General features: G+C 39.1%; 1 protein-coding gene across 1 annotated transcript; it reads left to right on the top strand.

The window, feature by feature from the left end:
* Positions 1-61: 61 nt before the first annotated feature.
* On the top strand, positions 62-20,312 carry sema3e (sema domain, immunoglobulin domain (Ig), short basic domain, secreted, (semaphorin) 3E). The gene is made up of 17 exons (XM_086298496.1): positions 62-836; positions 8,506-8,666; positions 11,199-11,258; positions 11,540-11,659; positions 13,220-13,313; positions 13,585-13,701; positions 14,350-14,492; positions 14,577-14,691; positions 15,121-15,190; positions 15,268-15,412; positions 15,737-15,962; positions 16,184-16,275; positions 16,693-16,734; positions 16,969-17,138; positions 17,510-17,580; positions 17,859-17,992; positions 18,296-20,312. The coding sequence occupies exons 1-17, from the start codon at positions 704-706 to the stop codon at positions 18,794-18,796; spliced, it is 2,394 nt and encodes a 797-aa protein (XP_086154622.1). The 5' UTR covers positions 62-703; the 3' UTR covers positions 18,797-20,312.
* Positions 20,313-27,205: the final 6,893 nt, after the last annotated feature.

Here is a 27,205-nt window from a genome sequence, read left to right as displayed (position 1 = left end):
TCCACTCCTCCCCTCTTCTACTCATCCTTTGCTTGGGCTCTCGTCCAGAGAATGACTGGCTCCAGTGGACCCAAGAGGAGGAACACAGACTGAAGACAGAGCACACCAGCTCCAGCTCCAGATCTGCCTGTCTGCCCTCCTACTGGGATAGACTTATACACTGAGGTTTTACAAATTAGCATCTACACCTTTGTGGGATTCATAGATCTGATTTTTCTACCTTCTTTTCATTCATCACATCAGAAAGAGTGGATCTAAGCTGTTCATACAGACAGACAAAAAAAAAACAGACGGACTGACATATGGACAGAGGACAGTGAGCACTGCGGCGTGAATGTGGCAAGTGGACTTCTCTTCTCCCTGGTTACTAAAACCAAACAAGGATAATACCCAAAGCACTACCCTGTCCACAGAGGTAGTGGGTGGATGCAGCTTTCAGTCGACTGCTATAGGGGAAAGCAGGGGCTATATAGAAGCTGCAGAGATACACTGAGCCAATTCACATTGTTTTGATCATTAGAAAATGGACTGCTACCTCCAAGCAAGCTCTTGTTGGATTGTTATATTAAAGATTGTATCTTACTGAACAGTATTTGCAGAACGCTGCTGAGCAAACACCTGTGGGCAATTTCTTTTTTCCAAAGACCTCGGAGGCTACGTTGAGACTCTGGACTTGCATGGCTTCTAAATAGGCAAATGTAGAATGTTTATGTCAATGATGATGGTAGAGTGCATACGGACTGTGTATCTCTCACTGATGCTGCTGTATATTGCTCTGCTGGGCATGACACACACAGCACACAGCATCAACCCAAGGATACGTCTCTCCAACAAAGGTAAGAAATATCTAATGTGTGTTTCTTTTCATTTATTTTGTCAATAAATATTTATATAGCATGCTTTAAAATGCTTCCTGTGCTTCATTAATATAGAGACAATTTGATTTTTTTGACACTGTCAAAAATTAATCAGCGCACTTTGATTTTTCTGCACAGACTAATAACTGGAAATTGGAAATGAGACAGGTATAATGCAAAATCATTGTCCATACTTAATAGACTTCTGCTCTCTGCCAGTAGTGACTGTAGCATAGTTGATGACTGCACTAAAAATTTAATAGCTAATGTTAGTTTTTATACAGTTTTAAAGCATTATAGTTTCCTGCAGAAAATATGCATAAAGTTATACATAAGCAATGAAATGATGCATCAAATGCTCAGTGAAAAAATAGTGAAGTTAAAAAAAGTGCTATTCTTTGGACGTGAGTTCAGGATGCTGTTAGTTATCATTACCGTGTAATGAGATGTTTATTGAAGATTTATGTTTTAACCTGGCACTGCGCAGCGTTGGCTCAGGGAAGACTTTGGGAAGTGCACCCTTTTTTTCACCCACTGTTGATATGTAAGGAGCCTCCTTGTAGTTTGTTTTGGTGCCCCAGCCATGGTGGTTGAGAATCTAAAATGTGGCTTTCTCTCATGCTATACTGGTGGTGTGATGGAAACGTTGTTTATTTCTTTTCTTGGTGCACGGGAATGTGCGTGCGTGCACGTGCCAGTTAAAGTGTGTGTGGGAGTTTGCAATGCCCTGGTATGTAGACTGATTTTTGTGTATCTCTTAGACAATAATGAGGGTTTTATCTTTGCAGATAAAACTCTTGAGTAAACACTGGCCTTTTCTCACAGTTTCTTTGATCTCTACAGCAACAGAAGGTGATGATTTCACATAAGCCTGTTAGTCATGGTTGAAAATAGGTGTGGAATTTGGATGGTCAATAACTCAAAAATACGTGTTTGGACTCAGTTATGAAAGCTGACAAGTCTGGTTCATCAGTAAGAGGGTGTGCTGTTTTATGATATGTACTGCACGCGTTATTTTTCTCATCTTTGCTCATGTGTCAGCAATAGCACAATAACTTACAATGAAAAGTAAGGCAAAGTTCGCACCAAAACAAATGTTAGAAAATCACCACTGATATGCTTAGTCACAAAAAGTAGGTATTAATTATGATTGTTACTTTCGGTTCATTAATTGCCCAAGGGGCGAGCTGAGACACTCACTGACATACCACCTAGCACTCTTTCTTCCTCTCTCTCTCTCTCGCTACATGCTCTGGCTAGCACAGGGGAGCTTGAAATGGCTGCAGTTGGATCCTATCATTATGGAATGAAAAACATCTAAGTCCTAATTTATGCCTCATGGGCTGTTCTGTCAGTGATTTTTTGCACACACCCTAAACTCACACATATGCATAAACAAAGAGAGACACATGTACTGGAGAAAGAAATTCTGTAAATTCTTCACACACTGACAATTTGAATGCAGTTCAGGAAGATGGAAAGAGATGGATGTGGTTTTACTAACCTATTCCTAGAAGTATGACCATATTATCATAACATTTGGTATCAAAGCAGGTTAGAAAAACTAAATTCTTCTATTTAAGAGAAGGTTTAATAATGGGAAAGAAAATATTATAATATCAATAATGAAATACTTGTATTCTGCTTTTGGTTAGATGGGCCGATCCATGATGTGGGATCAATAGAAAGCTCAATAAATGAACAGGTCAAATTTCCAGAGTTTGTGAGATTGAATTCCTCTGGGCCCATTACCATGTGTTTTAAAGATGGCATTACTGCCATACAGTATGGACCTCTCTGCGCTTTTATGTGAGCCATACTTTGCACGTTTTATGGCAGAATTATTCACTATTTCTTTTTTTGATCTTTTCCCAATGTTCTTTTCGAGACTTCTGTTCCAGTGAAGACCTCTTTAAATGCATTTAATTCACTTTAATCCCACTCATTCTTTCATGTGCTTACACATCCAGTTAACTCCGAGCTGTTACCTAAATCATATGGTGTATCGAGTTACAAACACAGACTCTGTGCTGTTTGACCGTAATCTTCTGCTGCAAAGATTTAAAAGACTTTAAAAATAACATAAAGATGTTAATGCATCTCAGTTGCTTGGGCTTTTGCCCAATAAAACCCCCTAAGTCTTGGACTATAGCACAGAAAGCCCCCATTAGCGAGATATGCTGACCATAAAACAAAAATAAAAAGATACTGTTTGTTTTGAAATTTTCGGCCACAGAGCCATGCAGTTTGGATTTGCATCATTCAAGGTGCTTGGCAGCAGGTTGTTTTTTCAGCTCTCCAGGACTGTGAAGTGAAATGAGCTCTTCCTTTAGGACAGCCATCAATTTTGCTGCTAATGAAGCTGTTGCACAGCTAGCATGTTGACAGGCTGCAGATAGGTGGTCAGACTTAGATGTATTCTGCTGCTTCCTCAGCACTTTCACCATACTTGGCCTAAGCTGCTGAGAGTTTGATGCAGCAGATTTCATAGTTTGCATAGTTCTAATGACCCAGCTGGAAAAAATAAGTCACACCCAGAAACGTGTGCATTTAATTTATGAACAAATTGGAACAATAAATTGCTTGTTTAGCAAAGCTAAAACATCACTTTCTCCTGCCACATAATAGATACCTACACAGAACAGTAAAAAAAAAAGGAAGAAAAATAATGACCATTTTAAAATAATTAAATTGACCAGGAATTTCCTCAGTCGTCTGCCAAGGACACGTTTTCACTAAAGCTGTAAGCATTTAGTAACAAAAATATTTTAATGCAGCGAGTCAATAAAGGGGAAAAAGGTGTTCTGGCAAGGTTAAAATCATACTGCATACCGCTTATATAAATAAACAGATGCACTTTCTTTATTTTGTCCAATTGGAAACTTCAAGAGAAAGAAAGTTTAAAAAAAACAACAAAAAACAACAACTTGTGAGCTGAATTTCATCATTTACTATTTCTTTCACACGAGTGAGCAAAACATGCTTTTTATTAAAGAAACGTTACAGTGTAGGTATAGATAAGTAAATACACTGGTCGAGAAATACAAAGCTTGTGCTTAGCATTGCCTTTCTTCAGTAGAAACTGTAAAACTGTGTGATTTGAGCAGAGGCAGCAGAGGTGCAAGCATCTGTGAGCACAGGTAGCAATTACTCATGTCCTTTGAAACTATAATTTTAGAGGTGCCACTCCAGACAAGAAAAAGCTTTTTCTGTGTACTTTACAATCTTGAAATGATGAATATGTGGGTGACTTTCATCTGGGGCTAAGATGGAAAACACCAGTGTGACTCTAGATGTGTTTGCCTCAAAAGAAATGGGGATTTTTGCTTCTTGTTTTTTCTACTTACATATAATGTGTTAAGTGAGGAGTCCCATTATGTTTCTTGCCTCTGTGTGTGAAGAGGCCTATAATTAGCATTTACCACACTGCATCGCGGTCACAGCACAAGTCATACTGTAGACCTTTAATCAAACAGCTAGAAAATGAAGGGAATGGTGGCGTAAATCACACCTTTTAGGCTAGCACAGGAAAAGGGATCATCTTTCAGCCTTCTCCAGTCGCCTCTACAATCACCCTTCTCATATTCTCATTTTGTGTGTGTACATCTCACCATCATTTTTTTTCACCCATTGTGTTATGTATGTGTTCTCTGGTTCATTAATGAGATGTCCAGAGGGGAAGGCAGCTGGTGAAACTCTAATATCCTTTCTGACCTTTTTGCAGTGAAGGGAGCATGAAGACTAGGTGAGTTAAGTTTGTAACAGAGAAGCATAGATAGGACAAAAATGGTGCCTCTGTAGAGTCTAAGCTGCAATGATATTACAAGGGAGGAGGATGAAGGATAGCAAAAGTGATGGATTCATTGTGGATATTGTTTGTTGTAGGCTGGTGCATCAAAGAGAGTAAATAACAGGAAAGGTCTCTCTTATTTCACTCTGCCAGCTTTTGGGGGGAAAATAAGAAGAGAGGAGAACTGTAATAAATGGTTTCACACAATATTGATCCAAAGCGTTTTTAATGTCCCCAGCTAATTATATGCAGCTAATTATGTTCAAAAGAGTGAGTGTCCACAGCCATCTGTAAAGCACATTGGATGCTCTGTCATGGTTTGGGGATGCATTTCAGCCAGTGGTGTTGGAGAGCTTAGCAAATTTTTCAACACAACCTTGAAAAAAGTCTTGAAAAACTCCATATACACCACATATCTAGTATGATTCAATAAATCGCTAGTGTGGCTAAAGACTTGTGGACAGTACTGCATTCACCGTGCTGGAATTGACATTGAAATCAGTTTGTACATTCTGGTCCTTTAACATACAGCGCCGATATACATCAAGTTATCCAGTAAGTCTTTCATTTTTATCTCAGAGGCCACATAGCCTACTTCATATATGACTGAAGGAGTAACAGATGGGGACAGGCTTTAATTACATGTCAGTCAAAGACGGCACAGTGATATATTCACAAACCTTGCAAAGAGATGAAGTACGTATGAGGTGTATGTATCTGCTTGCCTTTTGATGTGGTTTTTATCTTTTATCTTATCTTAATTTATAACTTTATTCAGGAAACATACTTGCACTCTTGTCATTACAGAGAAGCACACTCTGTCTCACCCTCCACAGACACACCATGTGGGTTTCATTTTGCTCTGTGACATCATTCCCCCTCACACAAGGGAATATAGAAACACAAGGCTGTATACCGATAATGGCATAACACCACAGTTCTTCTGCTCCTGACCCCACCCCCAGGAGTTCTGCAGTCTCACTCAGGCTTTCAGGAGAACAGACCCCCTTCTCATTTTTTTTTACCCTTTAACAGTTCACTTCAATAATTCTCTTTGTTTCTGTTCCTGCACAAGTCCCATTACTCAGTGTAATACGCGTAAGCTTATTTTGCTGGAAATACGAGCCTGTCTACCTCAAGTTTAGGTTAAATGTGTGCTTAGTCCTTGGCAATATACAAAATTATGATAGATACTTTAATTTGTGTTTTTAAGTTTCCAGGGGAATGTTCTTTTTTTCTCCATGATCTCCTGTGTGCAGTTACCTTGGTTTATGTGGCCATAGATGAAATGCTGCTAAAGTACTGCTGCACACTTGGAGACACACGCATACACATACTGTATCCCCTCATACAGCAAAACAGTATTTCCATACATGGATAAAGAAGAGATGACAAAGTTTATTTTGATTTCATCACATCAAATCTCCTTAAACATCTATCAGCACTCCTCAGACAACCGATGAAAGTGTGCGCCTTGTGGGAGTTCATTTTCTTTGTGTCTGTCATTTGAAGTGGGATCACAGTAGGGCCATGTGTCTCTTTGGCAAAGTTGCTGGTAGAGAAACACCCTCTTCCTCCTTCCAACTACTTAGCTGTTGGCTAAGGAGCTGTCACTGGCTGCAGATGGTGAGAGAGCGAGAGAGAGACAGAGAGAAGTGTGGAGAATTGTGGAAATCCCCCCATTCCTTTATTCAGCCAGTGGGGTGGCATGCACTTATAATAACAGAGGAGAAATCTTTAAACAACTCCTCTGAAACATCCTTCAGTTCATCTGTATAATCAGAAGATCCACTGATTGTATTTTTGTAACTTCAACTGTAATTATAAAATTTTTTATATGTGATTATAGGTTTTTAGAACTTGCATTTTTGCATTTCCTTTTCTTTTTCTTTCTTCAAATGAACATTGCTTACTGTAAAAACATTCCAGTTCAAAAGAGGTGAACACCATATATCTACAATGTAACAAACAAATCTACACAATTAAATGTAAGTTTATTTGCAGTTTTTCTTGTGTGTGTGTGAGAGAGAGAGACTCCTACAGGTCTATCTTAGTGCCTTGTTATGTGCATGTGTCCATATAAATCAGCTGCAACTCATCTTTATTGACATAGACAAGTGAAAAGCAGATCGAAAAATGGGTTTGACTTACACACTGTTTATTCCATCATTTTAAATTGCCCTGTAAGTCAGTCATCTAAGTGAGTAGCTGCAAATTTGACATCACAAGAAAAAAGAAAGAGCTGATTGAAAGCCAGTGTTAGAGGATTGTGCTCAATGCAAGTCCAGCTTAGCACAGAGGGATTAAGGAGATAAAAAATCTGCATGTGAGTGACACAAAAACTGAAAGAATTCCGTGTATGTGTGGTGGGGGCTGTCTGTATGTGTATGTGTGTGGATTAGATAATTACAGGAAGCATGTCTGAGCCTTGGCAGAACACCACTGCCACTCTCCGTCTCTGCCACCTAACCACCAAAGATTTAATTCTACTCAAACAAACTGTCACTTGTCTCCAACGCAGAAATCTTAATAGCAACAAAACATACACAATCACCCATTCCTCTGTGGATACCTAATCCTATTTTAAACAAATAAAACTTTCCACGGAGTGGAGTACTGTTGCCAAGAGTGATCTGCAAAATAGGATAAACACTCTCTCCTCCTATCTTGGAGATCGAGTATCACTAAAAATATACAGCGCCTAGAAAAACAAATCCTACAATTACCCCCTGCAGCCCTGGCACGTAGAGGCACCTCAGTATTGTTTTAAATAGTCCAAAGGCTGTTACAGTAATATGATTAAGTAGGTTATTATTTTTTTTCTCTTCTTTCAAAAGGAGTTTGATGTACAGTGTGAAGATGAACTACCATTTTCATGAAAAGTAGGACGAATAAATGTTTTGGGTTTTTTTCACAAATTCTAGCTTGTCTGGTTGGCTTGACCTAAGGTCTCAAAAAGCACCATTAACACACACCAGATCCTCTTTCTTCCTTTACGAGGGCACCTAGCCCAACCGATCATGTGTTAATGAAAGGTTTTTCAGGCCAGTGGAACCCAGAGGAAGTGCATGCCTCTGGAAGTCTGGGACTTAGTTTAAATCCCTCTCCCCCAGTCTTTCATGAAGATTACAGAGAGCAGGTATGGTGGGGCAGCCTGCCAAGCTCAATCTCAGGTGTGCATGTGCATGGGTGGTATTTGTGATGCAAACCGTGTTTGCTGGTGCGTTTATGTTTATATAAAATGACATGCATGTGATGGTCCACTGCCTCCTTTTTAGAATAAGATTTCAAATCACCTAAAGTAAAACTGACAGGGAGTGGCAGCTCATCTAAACTAATGGCTGATAAGGAGCCAGTTCGCTTTCCTGTCTGACAAAACTGCTTCCTCTCAGTACAAGAAACCATAGCCTAGTGCAACTCAAATGACCCTTCTATTATACAAAAGATTACTTCCTGAATCGTTTCAGCTTTTTTGCATTTTCGAGATGTAGCTAAAAAGAGTCATCTTCTAAGAAATCACTTATTTGTCATTTCTTTCAGATTTAGGGATGATAACCACTGTTGAAGTGAGATATAGGTATCACTGAGAAGGGAGACATAAGATGGAAAGATAACCTTTGCTGTCTGTGATTCTCATGAGGTTGGTATGAATCAAAAACACATGTTGCAATATGACCTTGGCCACTTGAGCAGTTGGACTTTAGGCACAGGTTTCTACAGTTGTTAGAAATCTCTTGAGGAAGGGTGTCTGGCTGAAATTGACTTTCACTACAGTCAAAAAGCTACATACATGTAAAGTATATCTAAATGTGTGCTGTGTTTATTATTGTAATCAATTTATTTGTATTGTCTATATAGAGCTTTGGCAGCTGAACAGGACTTGGGTGTTCCAGAAACATGGAGTGTCACTTCAACCCCAGACCATGCTGCTGGATGAGGGCCACGAGAGGCTTTATGTTGGTGCCAAGAATGCTCTGTTCTCTCTTAGCCTGGACCAGGTTAACACACACCATGCAGAGGTGAGCCTGGTTTCTTTCCTTCCTGTCAGCAACTGCGATATTTAGACCCATAAGTCTATAGACTAGCCAAAATGAATGTAAACGCTTCTTTATCCGGCATGGGTTCAAAATGATGAGCTAAATATGGAAATGAATAAATAAAGAGGACGTTTTTTAAAACTTACTGGAGAGATACATAACAACAGGCACTGTAAGGTTAAGGGGTGAACACAAAAACAGATAAATTATTTAAAAGTTATAGAGACAAGAGGAGAGTGGGAGAAACAGACAAACCAGCAGGACTGACAAGGCCAAATGCTAATTGGGAACATTTGGAAACAATTCGAGAATGACAGAGGCGGCGATAAGAATGAGACAGGATGCAATTAACACATCTCCCCTTTCTCATTTCTGAATTTCTACATCCTCACCTCACATTGTCTGATGAGATGCGAGCAGAGGAGACAAAGAAGAGAGGAAGTGAAACAACAGGCATTTAACATAACGAGACAGCCTTGCTTCAGGGCCTCATTTTAAAGCAATGTCAATTAAATATGACGTTTGGCACAACTGCAATGCTTAGGCATCAATAAATTGTTTTGTTATAACTTAACTTCTGCTAGTTTTAATTATAATCACAGAATGGCACAATATGACAATATAAAGCTCAGTAAGAAGAGATCAATTGGAAGAACTGAACATGATTTACGGAGACAGACAAATGAATGTATTTTGCGATTAGACTCAGATGACCCATGATGGCAGAATGGAATCCCAGCTGTGATAGGATTTAGAACAGGACCCCTGAAGTCTAGTGGTGGTGAAGATGAAGACTCAGACTTGAATAGTGTTCTGGCTGAAGTGTCTGAGGTGGAGGTGGGAAGGAGGTGGGCTGCGCAAAAGACAGTCTGAAAGGGAGAACGATGGAGAGCACAGATTTAAACTATGGCTGGCTCAAAGCGGGCAGGTGAGAAGATGAATGGTAAATGGCCTGCATTTGTATAGCGCTTTACTCAGTCCCTAAGGACCCCAAAGCACTTCACACTACATTCAGTCATTCACCCATTGGCAATGGGACACTACATTGTAGCCACAGCAGCCCTGGGGCGCACTGACAGAGGCAAGGCTGCCAGACACTGGCGCCACCGGGCCCTCTGACCGCCACCAGTAGGCAAACATGGGGTTAGTATCTTGCCCAAGAACTTTTGGCATGCAGCCAGGAGGCAGCCTGGGATCGAACCACCAACCTTCTGATTAGTGGCTGACCTGCTCTGCCACCTGAGCTACAGCCACCCTATGGACTAGAGTAACGATGTCAGTTGTAAGACTGGCAGTGTGGGAAAACGGTAGACAGGTAAAAAGAAAAGCAGCCGAACACCCAGCAAAGCAGACACATGAGTGATTACAGCTTCCTTATTCCTTCCTTATTGAACTTACACATAAGCTTCATAAAGTTTAAACATGCAGTGGATCATCACAAATGCTTAATCAACAAATGAATATAAATAGCACTTGAATAGTTGTTTCAAAACTTCTCCTCCCACCTTGGTTTGTATATTCAAGCCATGTGTTATGCCTCTTTTTTACAATGAGGGTGAAAACATTTCTACAGAGAGTACACCTTTTCATCTTTGATTTTTTTCCCTTCTAGCAAGATTGCTCTCTGCTCTGGACTCCAGATGCATTTTAGGAATTAAGACATCTTTCAGCGTGGTGTGCTGAAATTGATTTCAGTCTCAGACAGGTGGACGGTCAACAAAGGAGATGAAAAAAGCGTATTAAGTAACAACAAAGACTCGGTTCCAGTCTTGCTGGCGGAGCTATGAGCAGGGATGGTGAACAGGTGTATCCCTTTCACCCGCAATGTATGACAGAGTCTTGACGTTAAATATATAAATCATGGTAAAAGCAGGAGAGAAGTCACTGGTTATGATATATGATCAAGTGCATGATCAAAGTTTCGACTCTTCATGAATTCTAGGCGTAATAATGAAAAAGAAAGATATTTTTTGACATTCTTACCACATTTCTCTTACAGTCTCCTAAAATTAAAAGCAAATATATATATATATATATATATATATATATATATATATATATATATATATATGTTGTCATGGAAACAGTTATGCTCATGAAGACATCATAAAATATAGTGGGGGGTTATTACAAAACAATGGACATATGTTGCAGATGTACCACATGCAGGGTTTAATTGCAAAGTGGTTTAAAATTATAGTTTTGAAGCATGAAATGCTTGCTTTTCCAACTCCTCTTTCACGATTGATCTTCCTTGCTTTCTTCTTTTCTTATATGTCATGTGGGAGGGACTAAGATGAGGGTAGAGAGAGAAGAAACAAATTTAAGATGTGCAAACCGAGAAATGAGAAAACGGGAGAGAAACTGAAGACACAGGGAAAAAGAACACACTCAGATACATCAATCATTGACAGAAGACAGGAAAAGACACATCAGTGGCCATAACAATTCTTTTGTGTGATATTTAAAGAGTGTAAAGAGTAAATGTGGAGGGACAATTGTGCTGTGTTTCAGATCCAGTGGGCCAGTACAGACTATCAGGTGGAGGAATGTCTCATGAAAGGGAGGGAAAAGGTAAGGCTTCTGCAATAAAATATGACTGAATATACAGATGGTTATGTTCTTTGCTATAACTTGTTGTTATTATTATTGTTAACAGTAAGCACTAATGACCAGCTGAATATTTATTGGCCTGATATGTATATGATTATGAACCTGAACATGCTTTATCAATATTATTAATGATCCAGAAACACCCTGGCATGTTTCCATTGCCCATTTTTCACTGTTTGGTCCCAGTGTAAAAGAACAACTCCCTACCGACTTTACCTTCATCCTTGTAATTCCTCCAACAGCAAGAGTGTGCAAACTACATAAAGGTCTTACAACAGTACAACCAGACCCATCTGTTGGCCTGTGGAACAGGAGCCTTCAACCCTATCTGTGCTGCGGTCAGAGTTGGGCATACATGGCAGGTGAGCCCAGAAGAAAGAACCATACAATGCCATACCATACCACTAGGGCTGACTAAAGTGCTGTACAATCACACCAAACATAAAAGACAAACTCAGGTCAAACGGTAAAAGATACAGAAAAAAAAACACACAAAAAAACAATCATTTTAGGAACCAAAAGTTTAAAAAACTTAATTTCAGACACTTCAAGGTCAAACAGAATTGTGAATTATGATCTTTAGTTCTGTTACATCATTCTAATTATTCACTTTCAATATTTATACTAAAAAAAGATGTTGGATTGGTTAATGGTGGATTTCACAACGAGGTACTGGCATCAAAATGAGCAACTAATCCCAGGTTCTTTACTCTTAATCCTACCCCTTATGATGGATATGAACATGAAGTGTTTTGATAAAGTTTCAGCCCTGGGTCTGCTCTGCTGTAAAAACACTGCACATGCTGCTGTAGATGTAAAGCTTTGGTTTTGGAGAGCATAAGGCTTTGTGCATGTGAGCGTCCATGTGGACACTCTCTGCTTATAAATTTAGTGAGCAGAAGGAATAAGGTTTCCGCCCTGCATTCCAGCACTTGTCCAGTAGGTCAACCAAGCCAGGGATAGCTTCCAGGCAGGAACCACACTCAGTCATCACTCAGGTCATTGGAATGCTCATAGCTGAGCACACAACTCAGATATGGCTGATTTATGTAAGCACAGAAAACTTACATGCCAAATTGCCTCCCGAAATCATACATGTAGTACTTGAGATTGTATTCAGTCTTTAGTTACCTTTAATTTTGATCTTATTAATGTATACACTAGGAAAACCAAGATTAATAGATACTATTGAAATCGATTATGCCAACCAATGGCCAATCAACGTAATATCAGGTGGCTTAAATGTTTCAATAAAAGCACAAATCACATACCAAAATACAGACTGGAAGTAATATTGATTAGATGTATTTTTGCTCTTTTCCATTTAGTTTTGATAGGCCACTTCTTATGATGAATGAGTTTAACCCCAGAACTGGCTTCTGTTACAGTCATGCGTAGGGGGGTAGTCACCTCACAGCAGGGTTCTGTGGCTGCACATAAATCACTGCAGTATATGACATCTCCCCTGGACTGCCATTGACTGTTAAAATCACTGGTGGCCCACAGCATGTGAGCTGTGGTTCTATAGGGAGTTCAGATCTGTATTTGTAAGCATGTGTGGGTCTGTTTGTGTGTGCATACTTCAGCTGTTAGCATCTGAACGGTAAAAGTGGTGATCTCATTATGAAATAAGAGTAGAGAATAGCTGGTTATACCCATCCAGACAAAAGTCCTCCATTTGGTCATCCATCACTTGTTGTCTCATCTATCTTCCTCCCTCATTCTAATCCATCATTTTCTGATCTTTCCTTTCTGCAGTTCTTTTCGATTTATTCCTCTACACATCAGCTTCAGGGATTTGCTTAGGTGCTGTCAAAGCCTTTGCGCAGGAGTAACTCTTTAGTGTGTGTTTGTGGCCCTGTTTTGTGAATCCCTGTGAAAATAACTACACATATATCAAAGTGTTTGCATGTTTTCCTCAGGACAGGCTGTTTGCTCTTGAAGAAGAGAGCATTACAAGTGGCAGAGGACGAAGTCCATATGACCCCAACAGTTCCTGCACATCAGCGTTATCCAGTAAGAACTGCTCAACTTACCACTCAACACCTCCCCATCTGAGGTTAAAAGATAAAGGCTCAGTTGTGAAATGACCATGTTTTCATTTTAGTTCCATGGTAAAGCATGTAAATCTCCTCTGGCCAGTAAACACTGCCACCTTGTGGTCTTTTTATTTAATTTATTTTAATAAATAATTATACTTTGTATAGTTTTAATCACATTAAAAGAAACTGCTGTTATTTTTTTAATAGCACTGTTGTTACTTTGTGTCTGTCCATGTGTACATTAGGAGGAGAGCTTTATATTGGCCTCTACACTGACTACTGGGAGAACGATGGTGCTTTGTGTCGACTTAACAACCAGACCTACACACGCACAGAAAGAAACGACAGATCCCAGCTAAATGGTTGGTGTACATTACAGGATTGTAATAACATGTCCTTATTAATGCGAAGGGCAAATATGTCCATATGGCGTGGCAGTGCAAACTGTGACCTCCTACTCGTGTCGAATGTGACGTTAACTATCTGGCACACATGTTTCTTCTCAAACATAGCTTCAAGGCTTATAATCATGTTAAAAAAGATGCTCATGATTTACACTACATAATTAAAGTCAATATACACTGATTAGCCACAACATCAAAACCAGCTGCCTGGGTGTCCTGTGGTTTTGGCTCATGAGCATTTGCAGCAAATGCACTGGGTCCACTAGTTTGTGTGGTAGGGCCTCTTGATCTGACTTACGCCGGCATGTGCCACAGGTACTCAATCTCAGTTGGACCTCCAGAGTTTAGGGGCATGCACTCTTTGTTGTATTGTTAGACACTTTTGCTGGGGAGGTGCACTGAAGTCATTTTTATGGTGTGGGAGGGGTTTTATTGTTGTGGCTGATCAGTGTAACTGTGCTAATTAGTACTAGCTTTGAGATTTTTTCATATTTATTATATGTTTTCTTAATAAATCATATATTCACATTTATTTTCCTAAAAAAATGTTCATATAACACTTTTTTTTTATGTTTCATTGTATGCAACTAATTCTTCTTCCTACAGAACCCAAATTTGTTGGGTCTGCAGTTATACCTGACAATGATGACAGAGGTGATGATAAAGTTTACTTCTTCTTCACTGAGCGAGAGATGGATGCCGAAGGTGTGACCAAGGCCGTTTATTCCCGTATTGGACGGGTCTGTGCGGTGAGAACACTACAGAAACAAAATCCAACCAAAATGTTTATACTGACCGTGACATTAAAACCTATACATGCCTTTATCTCTCAGAATGACCAAGGAGGACAGAGGATGCTGGTGAACAGATGGACCTCCTTCCTGAAAACTCGTCTGATCTGCTCTGTGGCTGGACCCAATGGCATCGATACGCATTTTGATGAGCTCGGTAAAGAAACAACAAAGCCTTACAAGCCACGTTATCTAATGATTGCTTTTTTCTTCTTCTTCTTTTTATATTGCACCCATCCACATTTACAAGTTTCAGATGTTCATCACATCTTGTGTCAATGTCTCATTCATTACTGCTGCCTTTGCCACACAAACCATCCCATTTAGAGGGAAAAATGTGATTAATGAGACATCATGAGAATAAATGAACAACTCCCACTGCTTTACTGGAGATGTCAAAGATGCATTAAAGGCACATCTAACCATCTGCATGAAAAAAAAACCTTTCTCTAAAACTTTGAACTAAATTTTAATGCCAGCATGCTAACATACTCAGAATGGCAATGATAAGAGACAAAAAAATGTCAGCTTCATGTGTGCTCAACAATATACACACTAAATCGAAATGATACATTTTGTGTTTCAGAGGACGTGTTTGTGCTCAACAACAAGGATGAGAAAAACCCAGAAGTCTTTTGCCTCTTTAGCACAACAAGGTGAGAAATGAGATGTCAGCATTTCATTAAAGAATTTCGCTCTCTATCAAATTTACTGATGAACCCTTTCTTTGTAGTACGGTGTTTAAAGGTTATGCAGTCTGTGTCTATCACATGGATGACATCAGAGCAGCCTTCAATGGGCCTTTCGCCTTCAGAGAGAGACCTGAGCATCACTGGACACCTTATGAGGACAGAGTCCCCTATCCTCGACCTGGATCTGTGAGACCCAAATTTGAAATAAATCACGTTTATGTGATTTAATTAACAGTTTCACCAGCATTGTTTATCGAGGGCACTCTCCTATTCTCACATCCAGTCTGTGTTCAGAGCGGATGTCCTTTAAAATACAGAGTGCTGAAAGAATGCAGAGCAGTGTCAGTGAATGTCAGCACTGTTGTGGCTACCTTAGCAGGTCATGCCAGGGCAGTTTGAGCATGACTAATGCGTGTCAGCTTTTTTCTTTTCAACTTATGCAGTGAGGAAGCAATAAATAGTCTTTGCTTATCTTTGTCCCATCCTCTTCTCTATTTGCTTACATCACAGTGTGCCAGTAAAGTGAACGGTGGTGGCTTCTCCAGCTCTAAGGAGTTCCCTGATGAGGTCCTGCGTTTTTTGCGTTCTCACCCAGTGATGTATAATCCAGTCCTTCCGCAACATCATAGACCAGTCCTATTACAGACAGAACCAGGCAGAAGAAAGTTGACCCAGATTGCAGTTGACAGAGTCCAAGCCCAAGATGGACACTACCACGTTCTTTACATTGGCACAGGTATAGGCACTGTACTGGACTGCATAAATCCATGCAAAACGTGCAAGTAATGAGTATTTCATCAAAAAAGACACCAAGGAAATTTAATAGGTGTTCTGTAAAAACAAATACAAAGTCATTGCATAAATAGTTTTAAAACAACATTTTCTTACCATTTCACACATAACTTGTTTGTTTGCTTTTGTTTGCAGAAGTATAATGTTTATCTCCTCTTCTGTTAGATGACTCAGTGGTGTTGAAATTTATCACCATCTACAACAAAGACACAGATACTATGGAGGAGGTGCTGCTGGAAGAGCTAGAAGTTTTCAGGGTACCATATTTTTTTGCTCCAGAATGTGAAAGCAAAGTAGACTTTGTTCCCAAGTGAATTCTGCATTATAATACGTCCACACCATAATTCAGTTGCTGCAGCGACACCACGAGAGGATAATGATTTGCTGATTTTCTTGCTTTCGATCATCAGAAGAGTACAAGTGTGATTGTTCAACCTGACAGCTGAGAGATCTTCATTATAACATGAATACATTAGCTCTTCTCTACTAAGATCAGTTACATCTGAAAATTACTCAACAAGAAGTGGTTGCTGCTGTTTTCATTAAGAGCTGATTTGGTATGGACAGAAGAATGACAAGAGGCTTTCAGCTATGGTTTTTAATAGCATACAATGAACCAACCACTTATTCAGCTTTATTCTTAAATAACAGTAAAGTTTTTCCCTTTTTTGCAGGTAAAAACACCAGTGACAGAGATCCTAATATCACCTAAAAGGGTAAGACAATAATCTGAATAGTTATTTGTGTTACTAATGCAGTTCTGCAGTTCTCCTGTTTAGCCACAAGATGATAACATTGTGACAGTATGCATAACACTGTATTGACATGATCTGCATGATTGCCTGTGCGTTGTTAAGTAGATCTGAGGAAAAGACATAATGTATATACAAAGTCTCATTTTAATTAGCCTGCAAATCAATTCTAATGGACCACATTTTTTTGGTTCACAGCAACAGCTGTATGTTGGGTCAGAAGAGGGTTTGGCTCAGGTCAGACTGCATCAGTGTGACCTCTATGGTTCAGAATGTGCTGACTGTTGTCTGGCCAGAGATCCCTACTGTGCCTGGGATGGTATCACCTGCTCCAGATACTACCCTGCTGGAGTCTACCCCAGCAGGAGGTAACAGCATATATACACAGCCTTCAGTACAGGAGTCATTTTCTTTTTATCGCAAATGTCTGCAAGAGCTATCATCTGTTTGCACCTTTAATAGTAGACACCCCCTCGGGTTCCATTTCAGGATCTTGCACTGAAAGTCACAATGCTGTGAAGCTGGTTTCCCAAGTCATTATCACAGACACTGAGAGACATGCCAGCCAGATGTTATGTAATGCCAATCAGTATGCACTTGATCACCCTCTTCCTCTTTCCATCTTTCCTGCTCTCTTTTCCCCACGCTCACGTTCTCTCTGTCTTTCTTTTCACCCATTGCTTGCACTTTCATCACATGTTCAAAATTACTCTCTTTTTGCTTCTCTCTCACTTTTTAGCCGACGATTCAGGCGGCAGGATGTGCGCCATGGCAACGCTGTCCAGCTGTGCAATGGGCTGCAAATTGATGGTTAGTGTATAAAAGAACTGTGGGATGTGCATGTTTGTGTGGGTGTGCATGGCCACTTGCCTGTATTTACTAGAATATTAAAAATGTTGTCAGACAAATATGGTTACATGTTGCAAAAACCGTTTTTAAAAAAAACTATGTGATTGGTGCACTTGTGCTATAGCAAAAGAACAATGAACAATTCAATGTACATTTACCAACTAATGAAAGGTCAAAGCAGCTCAATGTCATTTTTCTTGCCTCACTATGTTTTATGATGTGTGCGTATTGGTGTGTAGATGAAAAATGGCACAGAGCTAAAGACAGGCTGGTGTACGGGGTGGAGAGCAATAGCACTTTATTGGAATGTGTCCCGCGATCACTTCAAGCCAAGGTCCTTTGGTTCTTCCAGAAAGGAGGGGAGAACCATCAGGTAAGTCTGATGCATGTTTAAAATACAACGAACATACTTGTATTAAGTATGTTATTGTGATAAACAAGTTGTCACATTTACTTAGATGACAAGGTCCATAGATTGTTACAGATTTAAATGCGTATATCTTACATTCCATCTAATTCAGTAGTGTAGAGAAAGTCAGAAAGGTTATATTCCTAAAAATCTTTTTTAAAAAGTCACTGAGTTAGGCATATTATTAAAATACTAACATTCTGTCAACCTAATTCATAAAATGACATCAGTGGCATAAAAAGTTGTTTTATCTCTTGCTTCATGTAGGTTCAAGGTGATGAACGAGTTGTTGTGACCTCACATGGGCTGCTGTTCTTACGTGTAAGAGGTTCAGATGCTGGTGTGTACGTATGTCAGACGGTGGAACACGGATATGTGCACACATTGCTACGTATCACTCTACATGTGCTCAGAGGAGAGAAGGTGGAATCAGCAATCCACATGGTCAATGATGGAGATGGGGCAAAAGCAGCGGCTTTGTGTCACTCTTCCATGGGTCCCCCACCACGCCCCAGCATCAGCCCCAAATCTCTGGCACCATCCCTGGCATCAGGCTCCCACTCCAGGCTGTGGTACAAGGAATTCCTCCAGCTGATTGGCTATGGGGATGCTCAAAAAGTGGAAGAGTACTGTGAGAGAGTGTGGTGCTCTGATAAGAAACGTAAAAAGACTAAAAAAAAGTATGTTCCTCTGGCTGGTGAGAAGAGAGTGAAAGGAAAGGGAGGGGAGAACTCCCACAGAGCTCCCAGGCACACCTTGGACACCTGAGGAGAGCAGAGACTCACTGCACATACATACATGCACTCATACACAGTCTAAAGGTCAGACTCGCTCAGTGTTTGCACCATGTAAAAGGTTTTCACTTTGCTTTCGACAAGAGCAGTACAAAAAAAAAGAGAGAAAAAGAACAGTAGCAAGCTGCCTCGCTGTTGTAGCTACATTCATTACTGAGTAGTTTGACTGTGTTGTTTCCTCTTGTTTAAAAAACACTGCCTTTTTTTTTTTTTGTCGTATAAACTTATTTTTGGCGCCAATCAACATTACAAACTTAAGTGTCAGTATGGAGAAAGTGACCTGGAAGCATATGGACAACAGCAACATTGCTTCAAATCTGAAGAGACATGTGTTAATATCCGCTCCCTTGGATTGATCCAGCCTACCCCATCCCAGCTGTCAATTGAAGTGCACACAGAGGCTGCTTTACTTCTAATACAACGGTAAAATCCAGCAAACTCTTACGGCACCTACAGTGCCATGAGAGGGAACAACTGCCTTTTTACCTTATTTGTTACTACGGTAACTTATTTTCGTTTTGTTTTTTTTCTCTGAGTACTTTAGCTTTTTAGGTGTCATTAACTGGAGAATATGTTGTTTTTGAACAATGAAAAATAATTTGAGCATTATAATATTGCTATTTTGATTAGACTGCAGTCATGGCTTTGGGGTGTGTAGTTACAATGACCACAATACAAGGCGTGTTGTGATGCCACTGTTATTGATATTTGAGGCATGTTTCTGTTACAGTTGCACCCTTGATGAAAATAATTATTATCTAAGCACTTCTAAAAGTTTATACATTGGATGAAATGTGATCTTAGTAGTGGATCTCATTGTTGCTCTGTGTCTGCATTTATTATGTGTCTACTATTGTGATCAAATGTACCAACAGTATTGTGTGTATTGTATACTGTATTTATCTAAAATTCAGGGTGGTCCTTATGTGCATATCTGATAATTATAACTGTGTATTCCAAAAATGATTTATCCTTCTCCGCTTCCTGACCTGTTCGCCTTCTGTTTTCTCTCGTACTGTTTCTCTTTCCTCCTTTTGACACTCTTTAAAGCCACGTTATGATTTTGTTTCTCATGAGTGATGCTGTAGATGGGCTTTACCACAAACAGTAATGTACATCACCAAATTTCTCTGTGAAGAAAAACACCAAATAAATGATAGGGTCACTAGCCAAGCATATCATTAGCAAAACTGATGAGTCGGTATGTATATTCAATTTATCCTGGAATGACAAGAAAAGAAATGATCTTACAGTGAAGTATACACTGTAGTCGTGTGGTAATTACTCCAGAGGACCATATTTCTTCTTTATTATTTATTTCTTTTCTTTTTTACATTGTTTTGATCTTTATGGTATGTGATTAAAAAAAAAATCCACTTTTCTATGTCAGGCCTTAATGTCACTTATCATTCACCTTGAGTATTCTTGATAAAATGTTGTGTCTGCTATACCCCCTATAAATTCTTGTCATTAAAAAAAGATGGACCATCCTTCCCTGGTGTCACCTCTGTGGTTAAGCAATCAATAATGGCAACGCATACTCCGAGTGTGTGTAACAGCATACACATACAAACAGATGGAGAAAGTGGTTATGCAGTAGTAGTGATTAAAAAGACAAAATATATATATATATATATATATATATATATATATATATATATAATTTTTATAATAATCTACTATAATATAATATATGTTTATATTTATTTTACCTCTATTATTTCTCAGCAAATAGAACTTCTTTGTTTTAATATCAACATTAAAACAACTGAAATGATCACAGCAAGATTTTCCTATATTTTATTAAAAAGAAAGCACACCAAATGTACCGACAGTATTATGTGTATTGTATGCTGTATGTATATTGTATACTATTGTATGGTAGCACACCATCTGTCAGTTCTAAGGTTTTACATATCAGGGCATCATAAAAATCACCTGGTCCATAGCAGCATAGTAGGTCTTAAAATTTGGTAAGCAACACATGGCATATTACACTGAGCAATTATTTAATAAAAATTAAGCCAACATGCAGAAGAAGTGTGTGAAAAATTAGTACACCCTTACTGCTTCCGTAAAAATTGAGAGTAAGTAGCAGCCTGGTGCTTATGATCAAATGCACTTGATTGTCCTTAAGTGTGGGCACCTCTAGGAAAGCAGTTCTGACAGTTTGTTGGTCTGGAGCTTTTAGATTTACAAACATAATCAAAAGAAGGAAAGGGAATGGAAAGCAATGACCTTAAAGGAGCAACTATTGCCTCTGATCAATCTGGGAAGGGCTATGAGACCATTTCCAAGTTATCTGAAGTCCATCATTCTACAGTGAGAAAGACTGTTCACTAGCGGAAAACATTCAAGACGGGTGTCAATCTTCCCAGAGTGGACATCCCAGCAAATTCATCAGAAAGCAAGACTGAGGATGCTCAGAGAAACTGCAAAAAAGAACTACATGTCAGACTCTGTAAGCAGCAATCAAAATATCAAACGTTAAAGTTCAGAAAAGTGCCATTTGCACTGGACAACTATGGCTTGTTTTGAAGTTTTGCCAAGAGAAGGTTGCTTCCCGATTAAAAGAAGGTGGTAGCATAGTTCAGGTTTGCCGAGCTGCACCTGAAGAAAGTACAAAACTTCTGGAACTTGATGTCCTTAAGACCAAAGTGGAGATGGCTGGCCATGAACCACAGCCCCACTTTTTTTTCTTTTCTTTTTTTTGCATTTATATTATAGTCAGTGTTGGGAAGGTTACTTTTAAAATATATTGCACTATGGATTACAGAATACATGACCCAAAATGTATTTTGTAACGTATTCCGTTACATATTCCAAAGTAACTGTATTCTGAATACCACCTTTTTAAACGGTAACTGTAACAGAATACAGTTACTCATATTTTGTATTTTAAATACGTAACGGCGGTACATGTATTCCGTTACCCCCCAACACTGATTATAGTGCAGTATGTATTTACCTGTATAAAATGTCACCGTCACCGAAAAATACATCTAGGGCAACCAATAACATCTGTTCAGGGTTCTTTTTATTCTCCAGAGTGAAATACATACTGGGACATCAGACTCATTCACATTCCGCCTGGGTCTACCTGAGTCAGTGGGGTGCTGAAGGCATTTCAGAATGGAATTCATGCTGCTGATTTATTCCACATGGCTACCATAGCAACAGACTCAGTTCAGCTCACCTCCTCATCAAAGAATCCTTTTCTCTCTTTCGGTCAAGTTTTTAACACTGTTTCTTGGGCCCCTGTAACCAGTAGTCCCTGTGGTCACTCATAAATCATACTCTACTACATGAAACTTGTTCTCTTAGTTAAGCTCCAAAGTGCCTTCCTTTCTTATGGAATTAAACCCTTAATTCACCTCCTAAATTTGTCTTCTGATCCAACACATGGATTCCATCTGAGTAGATGAAAACAGATGGAAAAGAAAATAATAAATCTGGAACAACTCATATTAATTATGCATTTTAGGATTGAGAGGCAAATTAATTGTGCTCAAAACTCTGTAAACCAACAAAGACCCCAACAGTCAAAGGGCTCTGTAATAAAAACAGTACCCTTCCTTGGCTTTGTTGAGGATAATGCTCAGTCTTTTCCTCTGTTTGCAATTTTCCCGTTTTTGTCCCCTGTTGTCTTTGTTGTTGCCACACAGCACTGCTTCCATCAGAATCCACTGTATTTGATTACAAGTGAAAATGCCACAGAAAAAAGGGGGAGGTTATCAGGCAGTGGAAAATGAACAAATGGTAAATGATCTGCTACAAGTACTAACACTCTTTAATGTTGTGTCCCTGTGCATTTTTGCAACAACTGATTGTGCTGTGCCCAGCAAATATGAACAGATAGCTCTCATAGTTTTCTCTCTTGTATAATATTTTTTAGTATATTTTGGTTTTGTTTTGTATTTTATAGCATCTGTCAACGTATGGGAATGAATTATTAGCTATGGAAGTGAAAGCTTGTACATCTGGAAAGGCAACATCAGTGCTGAAAGGTATATGCATGTATATTATAACGACACAGTTTTGTGTTAGGAGAGTCCAGGGGCTGAACCGGCCTGCCTGCGGACCTTTCCAACTAAAAAGATTTGTTTCACAAATGAAAAATACTATAAACCTGGACTGTTGACAGTTAGAATTGTATATCAGACGAGAGTGGAACATTTCTGCGAATCCAAAAGTCCAGATATTTGCTCCATTCACAGATGTTTACAGACCGTTCTTCAAAGAAAACAGGGATGCTACACAGTGGTAAACAAGACTCTGTCCCAGCTTTTTTGTGACAGGTTGTTCCTATAAAACTTTAAATTACATTATTTTTCTTCTTATAATAATAATTTTAAAATGTGATGTTTTCTATTTTCTGTTGTGAATGAAATATGGGTTTATAAAATTTTCAAATCATTCTGTCTTATTTGAATTTTTCATATTGTGACAACTTTTCAGGAAATGAGGTTGTATGATGGATGATAATACAAAAAATGTCATACACAAAAACACTGTACACACAGCAACAGGACAACATGTGCTATGCTGCCCAGTGTTATCTCAATGACAAAGCTGTCATAGAAGTATATTTCCCCAGCAGCCACTACATTAGATAACCAAAGTGAGAGAGCTTGTACTGACCCCTGAGTGGGCTTTGTTTTTGTATATTGCTTGCAATAGCACATGTGTCACCTATACAAGACATGAAAACTCAAATTACACATTCAAGAGGATTCACTCTGATTCATGTGTCAGTGTGCTTTTCTCTGATCCCAGGAATGACTTTGTGAATAATAAAGATCCCTACCAGCCATCAATGTGATGGCTGGTAGGCATCTACCAGCCATCAGTATGGGAGCTGCGATGTTTCCCACAGCGCCCATACTTCAGAAGACACGAGAGGCTTAGAAAGGACAGCTGAGCGAGTGAGAAAGATGGGAAGTGTAGATCATCTGGCTTTTCCGACTGATAGGCAAGGGAAAGCAGAGAAAGCAGAATGAGTCAGAGAGAGATAGGGAAATTGTGAAGAGAATAAAGCAAAGAAAAGAGGGCACAGAGTAACGTATACCCACTGAGGTGTGTGATGGGGAGCTCTGTGCTCCCGTCACCTTTGGGGTTTGCCTCTCCAGGGATAACAAACTTTGAATTCTATTACTGCCTCATCTGGAAACCTGAACTCGAAATCTTCCAAGAGAGGTACCGGATGCAAGTGAAAAACTTGGTTGCCCTAAAATATCGTGCATGACAGACAGGTAAAAATTTGTAATGCTGCTCAGCACAACTCATTATTTTTTGGCATTTATTTGTATATTTTACCAACAGAATGCCTACATACTAATATGAAATGAAATTTCTTTTTGAAGAGAGAAGAAAAAAAGTTTAAAACAACAACACAGTCAGGAGATAGGAAAACAAAGCAATAAACAAAAAATCAATAAAAAAAATGCATCTGTGCAGCTTTATTTAACATCTCTATTCAGTAAAGTGCACTGTTTAGCGAAAGTAATGCATGAATACTGCGTCATGAATCTCAGTGTAATCACTACATTTATGTCCCTGTGGGGGCTGCTCTCTCCTCTAATCCATCTCTTTATCCCAGCGTCTTGCTCATTACATAACTCTGACCTTTGTACCATGTCAGCTCCAACAGCTGGCCAAGGCTGTTAAACACCAAACAACATGCACTGAGAAGCAGCAAATATTGGTCGTATTGGCTTTTATATGCAGGAGTAATACAATGAAAAGTCTTGATTTACATATAAATGTAGAGATTATTATTTGGTTACAGAGAAGTGAAACAGTCTCAGACATACTATGGAGCTGCAAGAATTCATCTATATTTATTGTTGATCCCAGCTACAGAAATGCATGTACTCAAGGATTTGCATCCTGTTAAGTAAGCATATACAGTAGGCATTCAGCCTGCTTGTCCGTTGAAGCCTCTCAACCATTCATCTAATCAATATGCACAGAAAGAGAGAGAGAGAGGGAGGGAGCAAAGGAAAATAATGATGACGTTTGGACATTATTATTTGCATTATGTGATTTTCTTCTAGCCTGTTTGTGAAATATACTTAGGAAAACAAACATAAAATGAAAAAAATAGTTACGGTATAAGAGACCAAATGTAACTAAACCTAAGTGTGGTGTTTTAGTAAAGACAAATATAAAGCATCCTCTGCTGCAGACAGGTGATAAAAGATGAAGAAACCAATGAGGACAAAGATATTTTACCCAATGCTAAATGATCCCAGGGCCCCTGAGTGAAAACAGAAAGTGCTTAAGGCTGTAAGGTACCAGCATCTGTTAGTTTCATCCACAGAAAATACACGGATTTGTATGAGTGATCAAATTAGTAGTCTTAAGCAGATTGTTCAGCACTTCATGACACTTTCAGAGATATTCTTCAAAGCGTCGTGTTGTACACTAATACTTTGGAAGTGATCACAGCTTTTCTTTTGCCACACTCCAGTTCTTTCATGAACCACACATTTAAATGCAGTTTAACTTTCCAAATTTGCCTCAACAGTTCAACAGTCTGAGCTTTGAAACTAACATTGTCTAGTTGAAACATATAAAACCAATAGCGTTACTATATTTCTTCATTAATACGCATTAGTTTATTAAAGTATAGGAAGGCAGAACCCAGTATTATTCTTTCAGCTAAGAGTTACCCAGTTATATTTTTTAGTATAAATTAAACATCCTGAATGTTAGCATTAAAATACATGAACTGCTTTTAAAGCATAGTTTAATGATCTGTTTTTCATGAAAATGCCACACATTGTTGATTTGATCTATGGTTGTGAATAAATTTTAAACATGTGATTTATGTGTACACTTCCAGGGGAGCTGCAGACACTGAAAACTGATTCTCAAAATGGACTGTTCAAACATTTTACGAGGCACTTTTTTTTCAGTTGACAGCTGAATGTTCGTCAAGCACTGAATAACATAGCAATATGTGTGCATTATAGCAGCAGGCAGCTGGGAGCCTGTGGTTGCTGGTGAATATTTGATGAGAGAATAGATCCTCTCCCTGGGCAGGTTGAGTACAGTGTGCACACTCAGTCACACAGACGCGCACTCACAGACACACACATACAGATATACCCTGGTGCACACACATACACCAGGTGGTACAGTTTCTCTGCTGTTCAGCAACTAAGCGAGTGCCAGTGAAGGTGATATAAGAGTATACTGCAAAACTCCCTGATGAAAAATACACCAGAAAGTGATGCCTCTCACTCTTCATGGTGTCCATCTTAGAAATCATCAGGACACACACTACGCACACATGCAAGGTCATCGTCTCTTTTTCACTAGAGGCTTTCAAGCCGCAAGAGTTGAATACTAAGAGAGCCACACAAATAGAAAACAAGCAACTAATGCAAGAAGTGCACATCTCCATTGGTTCATATTAGTCAGAAATAATATTTATTTTAAAACACATTTTGCAGCATGCAGTATATAAATACCATATACACTGAAAACATTTGAGAATAAAGTGCAATTTGAAAATACTAATACTAATAATAAAAAATGCTCTTTTTGCAAACATTTGGTAGCAATGCTATTGAATTTGATTTGGATTTCTTTGCAAAAGAAATATACATTTTAGTTAAAGTGCCTGCATGCAAGCTGAAGAAAGGCTACCCCTGACACTGTACACTGTTAGTGCAGGACTCTCCTTGTAGTCTAAAACCCCATCTTCTTTTACACCTCTTCAATTATATACAGCTGGCTGTCTGGACCTTATCACAGAACCTGTACAAACATTCTGATGCCATTCAGGCACCGACACCATTATAGATTGGCCGTTTCAGGGCTTGTATGATTACATGCTACATAGACTGAGGTGCACAAAGGTTTATGCTGTCACATGGTTGAAATGCGGATTTCAGAGATTTGCCAAGTATGATATTGTAAGATCTGGAAACACAAAGCAAATGCACACACTCTCCATGCCTTTTATAATTAAAGCTTAATAATGTCAGCAAGATATGCCTGAGAAAGACAGCAAAATGTTTTACTTAAGGCTTTTGCCAATTCCATTAGCAATTCCATTAGCATTAAAGCTGATGTGAGTCTTTTCAGCCAAATTGGGTTTTCTAGACGCACAATTCATACTGCCTGGTCCTACATCTGCTAAACCTGTCATTGACTTTTTTCCTCTCGGCTGTAAGATATTCATTAAGGTAGTGCTTATTTCCTGTCAGACTAGAAAATAAAGACTCATTTTTATTCTCGTCCATCCTTTTCACCTATGCCAGTCTGACTCTATCAGCAGTGATTTTGTGCTCACTGATTTGGAGGATTTGGGGGCGTGAACTGGGTAATCCTCAAATTTCTCCCGTGACATGGCAGCAGAGGGAGGGGCTGG

This window comes from Aulonocara sp. 'chitande type north' Nkhata Bay, linkage group LG7, assembly GCF_057382095.1.
Source record: "Aulonocara sp. 'chitande type north' Nkhata Bay isolate Kocher_YH1m ecotype deep benthic linkage group LG7, A_spYH_male_GT1.1, whole genome shotgun sequence".
Taxonomy (NCBI): Eukaryota; Metazoa; Chordata; class Actinopteri; order Cichliformes; family Cichlidae; genus Aulonocara; species Aulonocara sp. 'chitande type north' Nkhata Bay.
Note: the sequence above shows the minus strand (reverse complement) of the source record. Positions and strands in the feature narration are given on the sequence as shown.

Excerpts from the sequence above, each read along its gene's own strand:
- sema3e (XM_086298496.1), top strand. The coding sequence starts at position 704 with ATGTTTATGTCAATGATGATGGTAGAGTGCATACGGACTGTGTATCTC. Across the intron at positions 13,314-13,584 it reads CTGCACATCAGCGTTATCCA|GAGGAGAGCTTTATATTGGC; the intron begins GTAAGAACTGCT and ends TGTGTACATTAG. Across the intron at positions 17,581-17,858 it reads CAATGGGCTGCAAATTGATG|ATGAAAAATGGCACAGAGCT; the intron begins GTTAGTGTATAA and ends ATTGGTGTGTAG.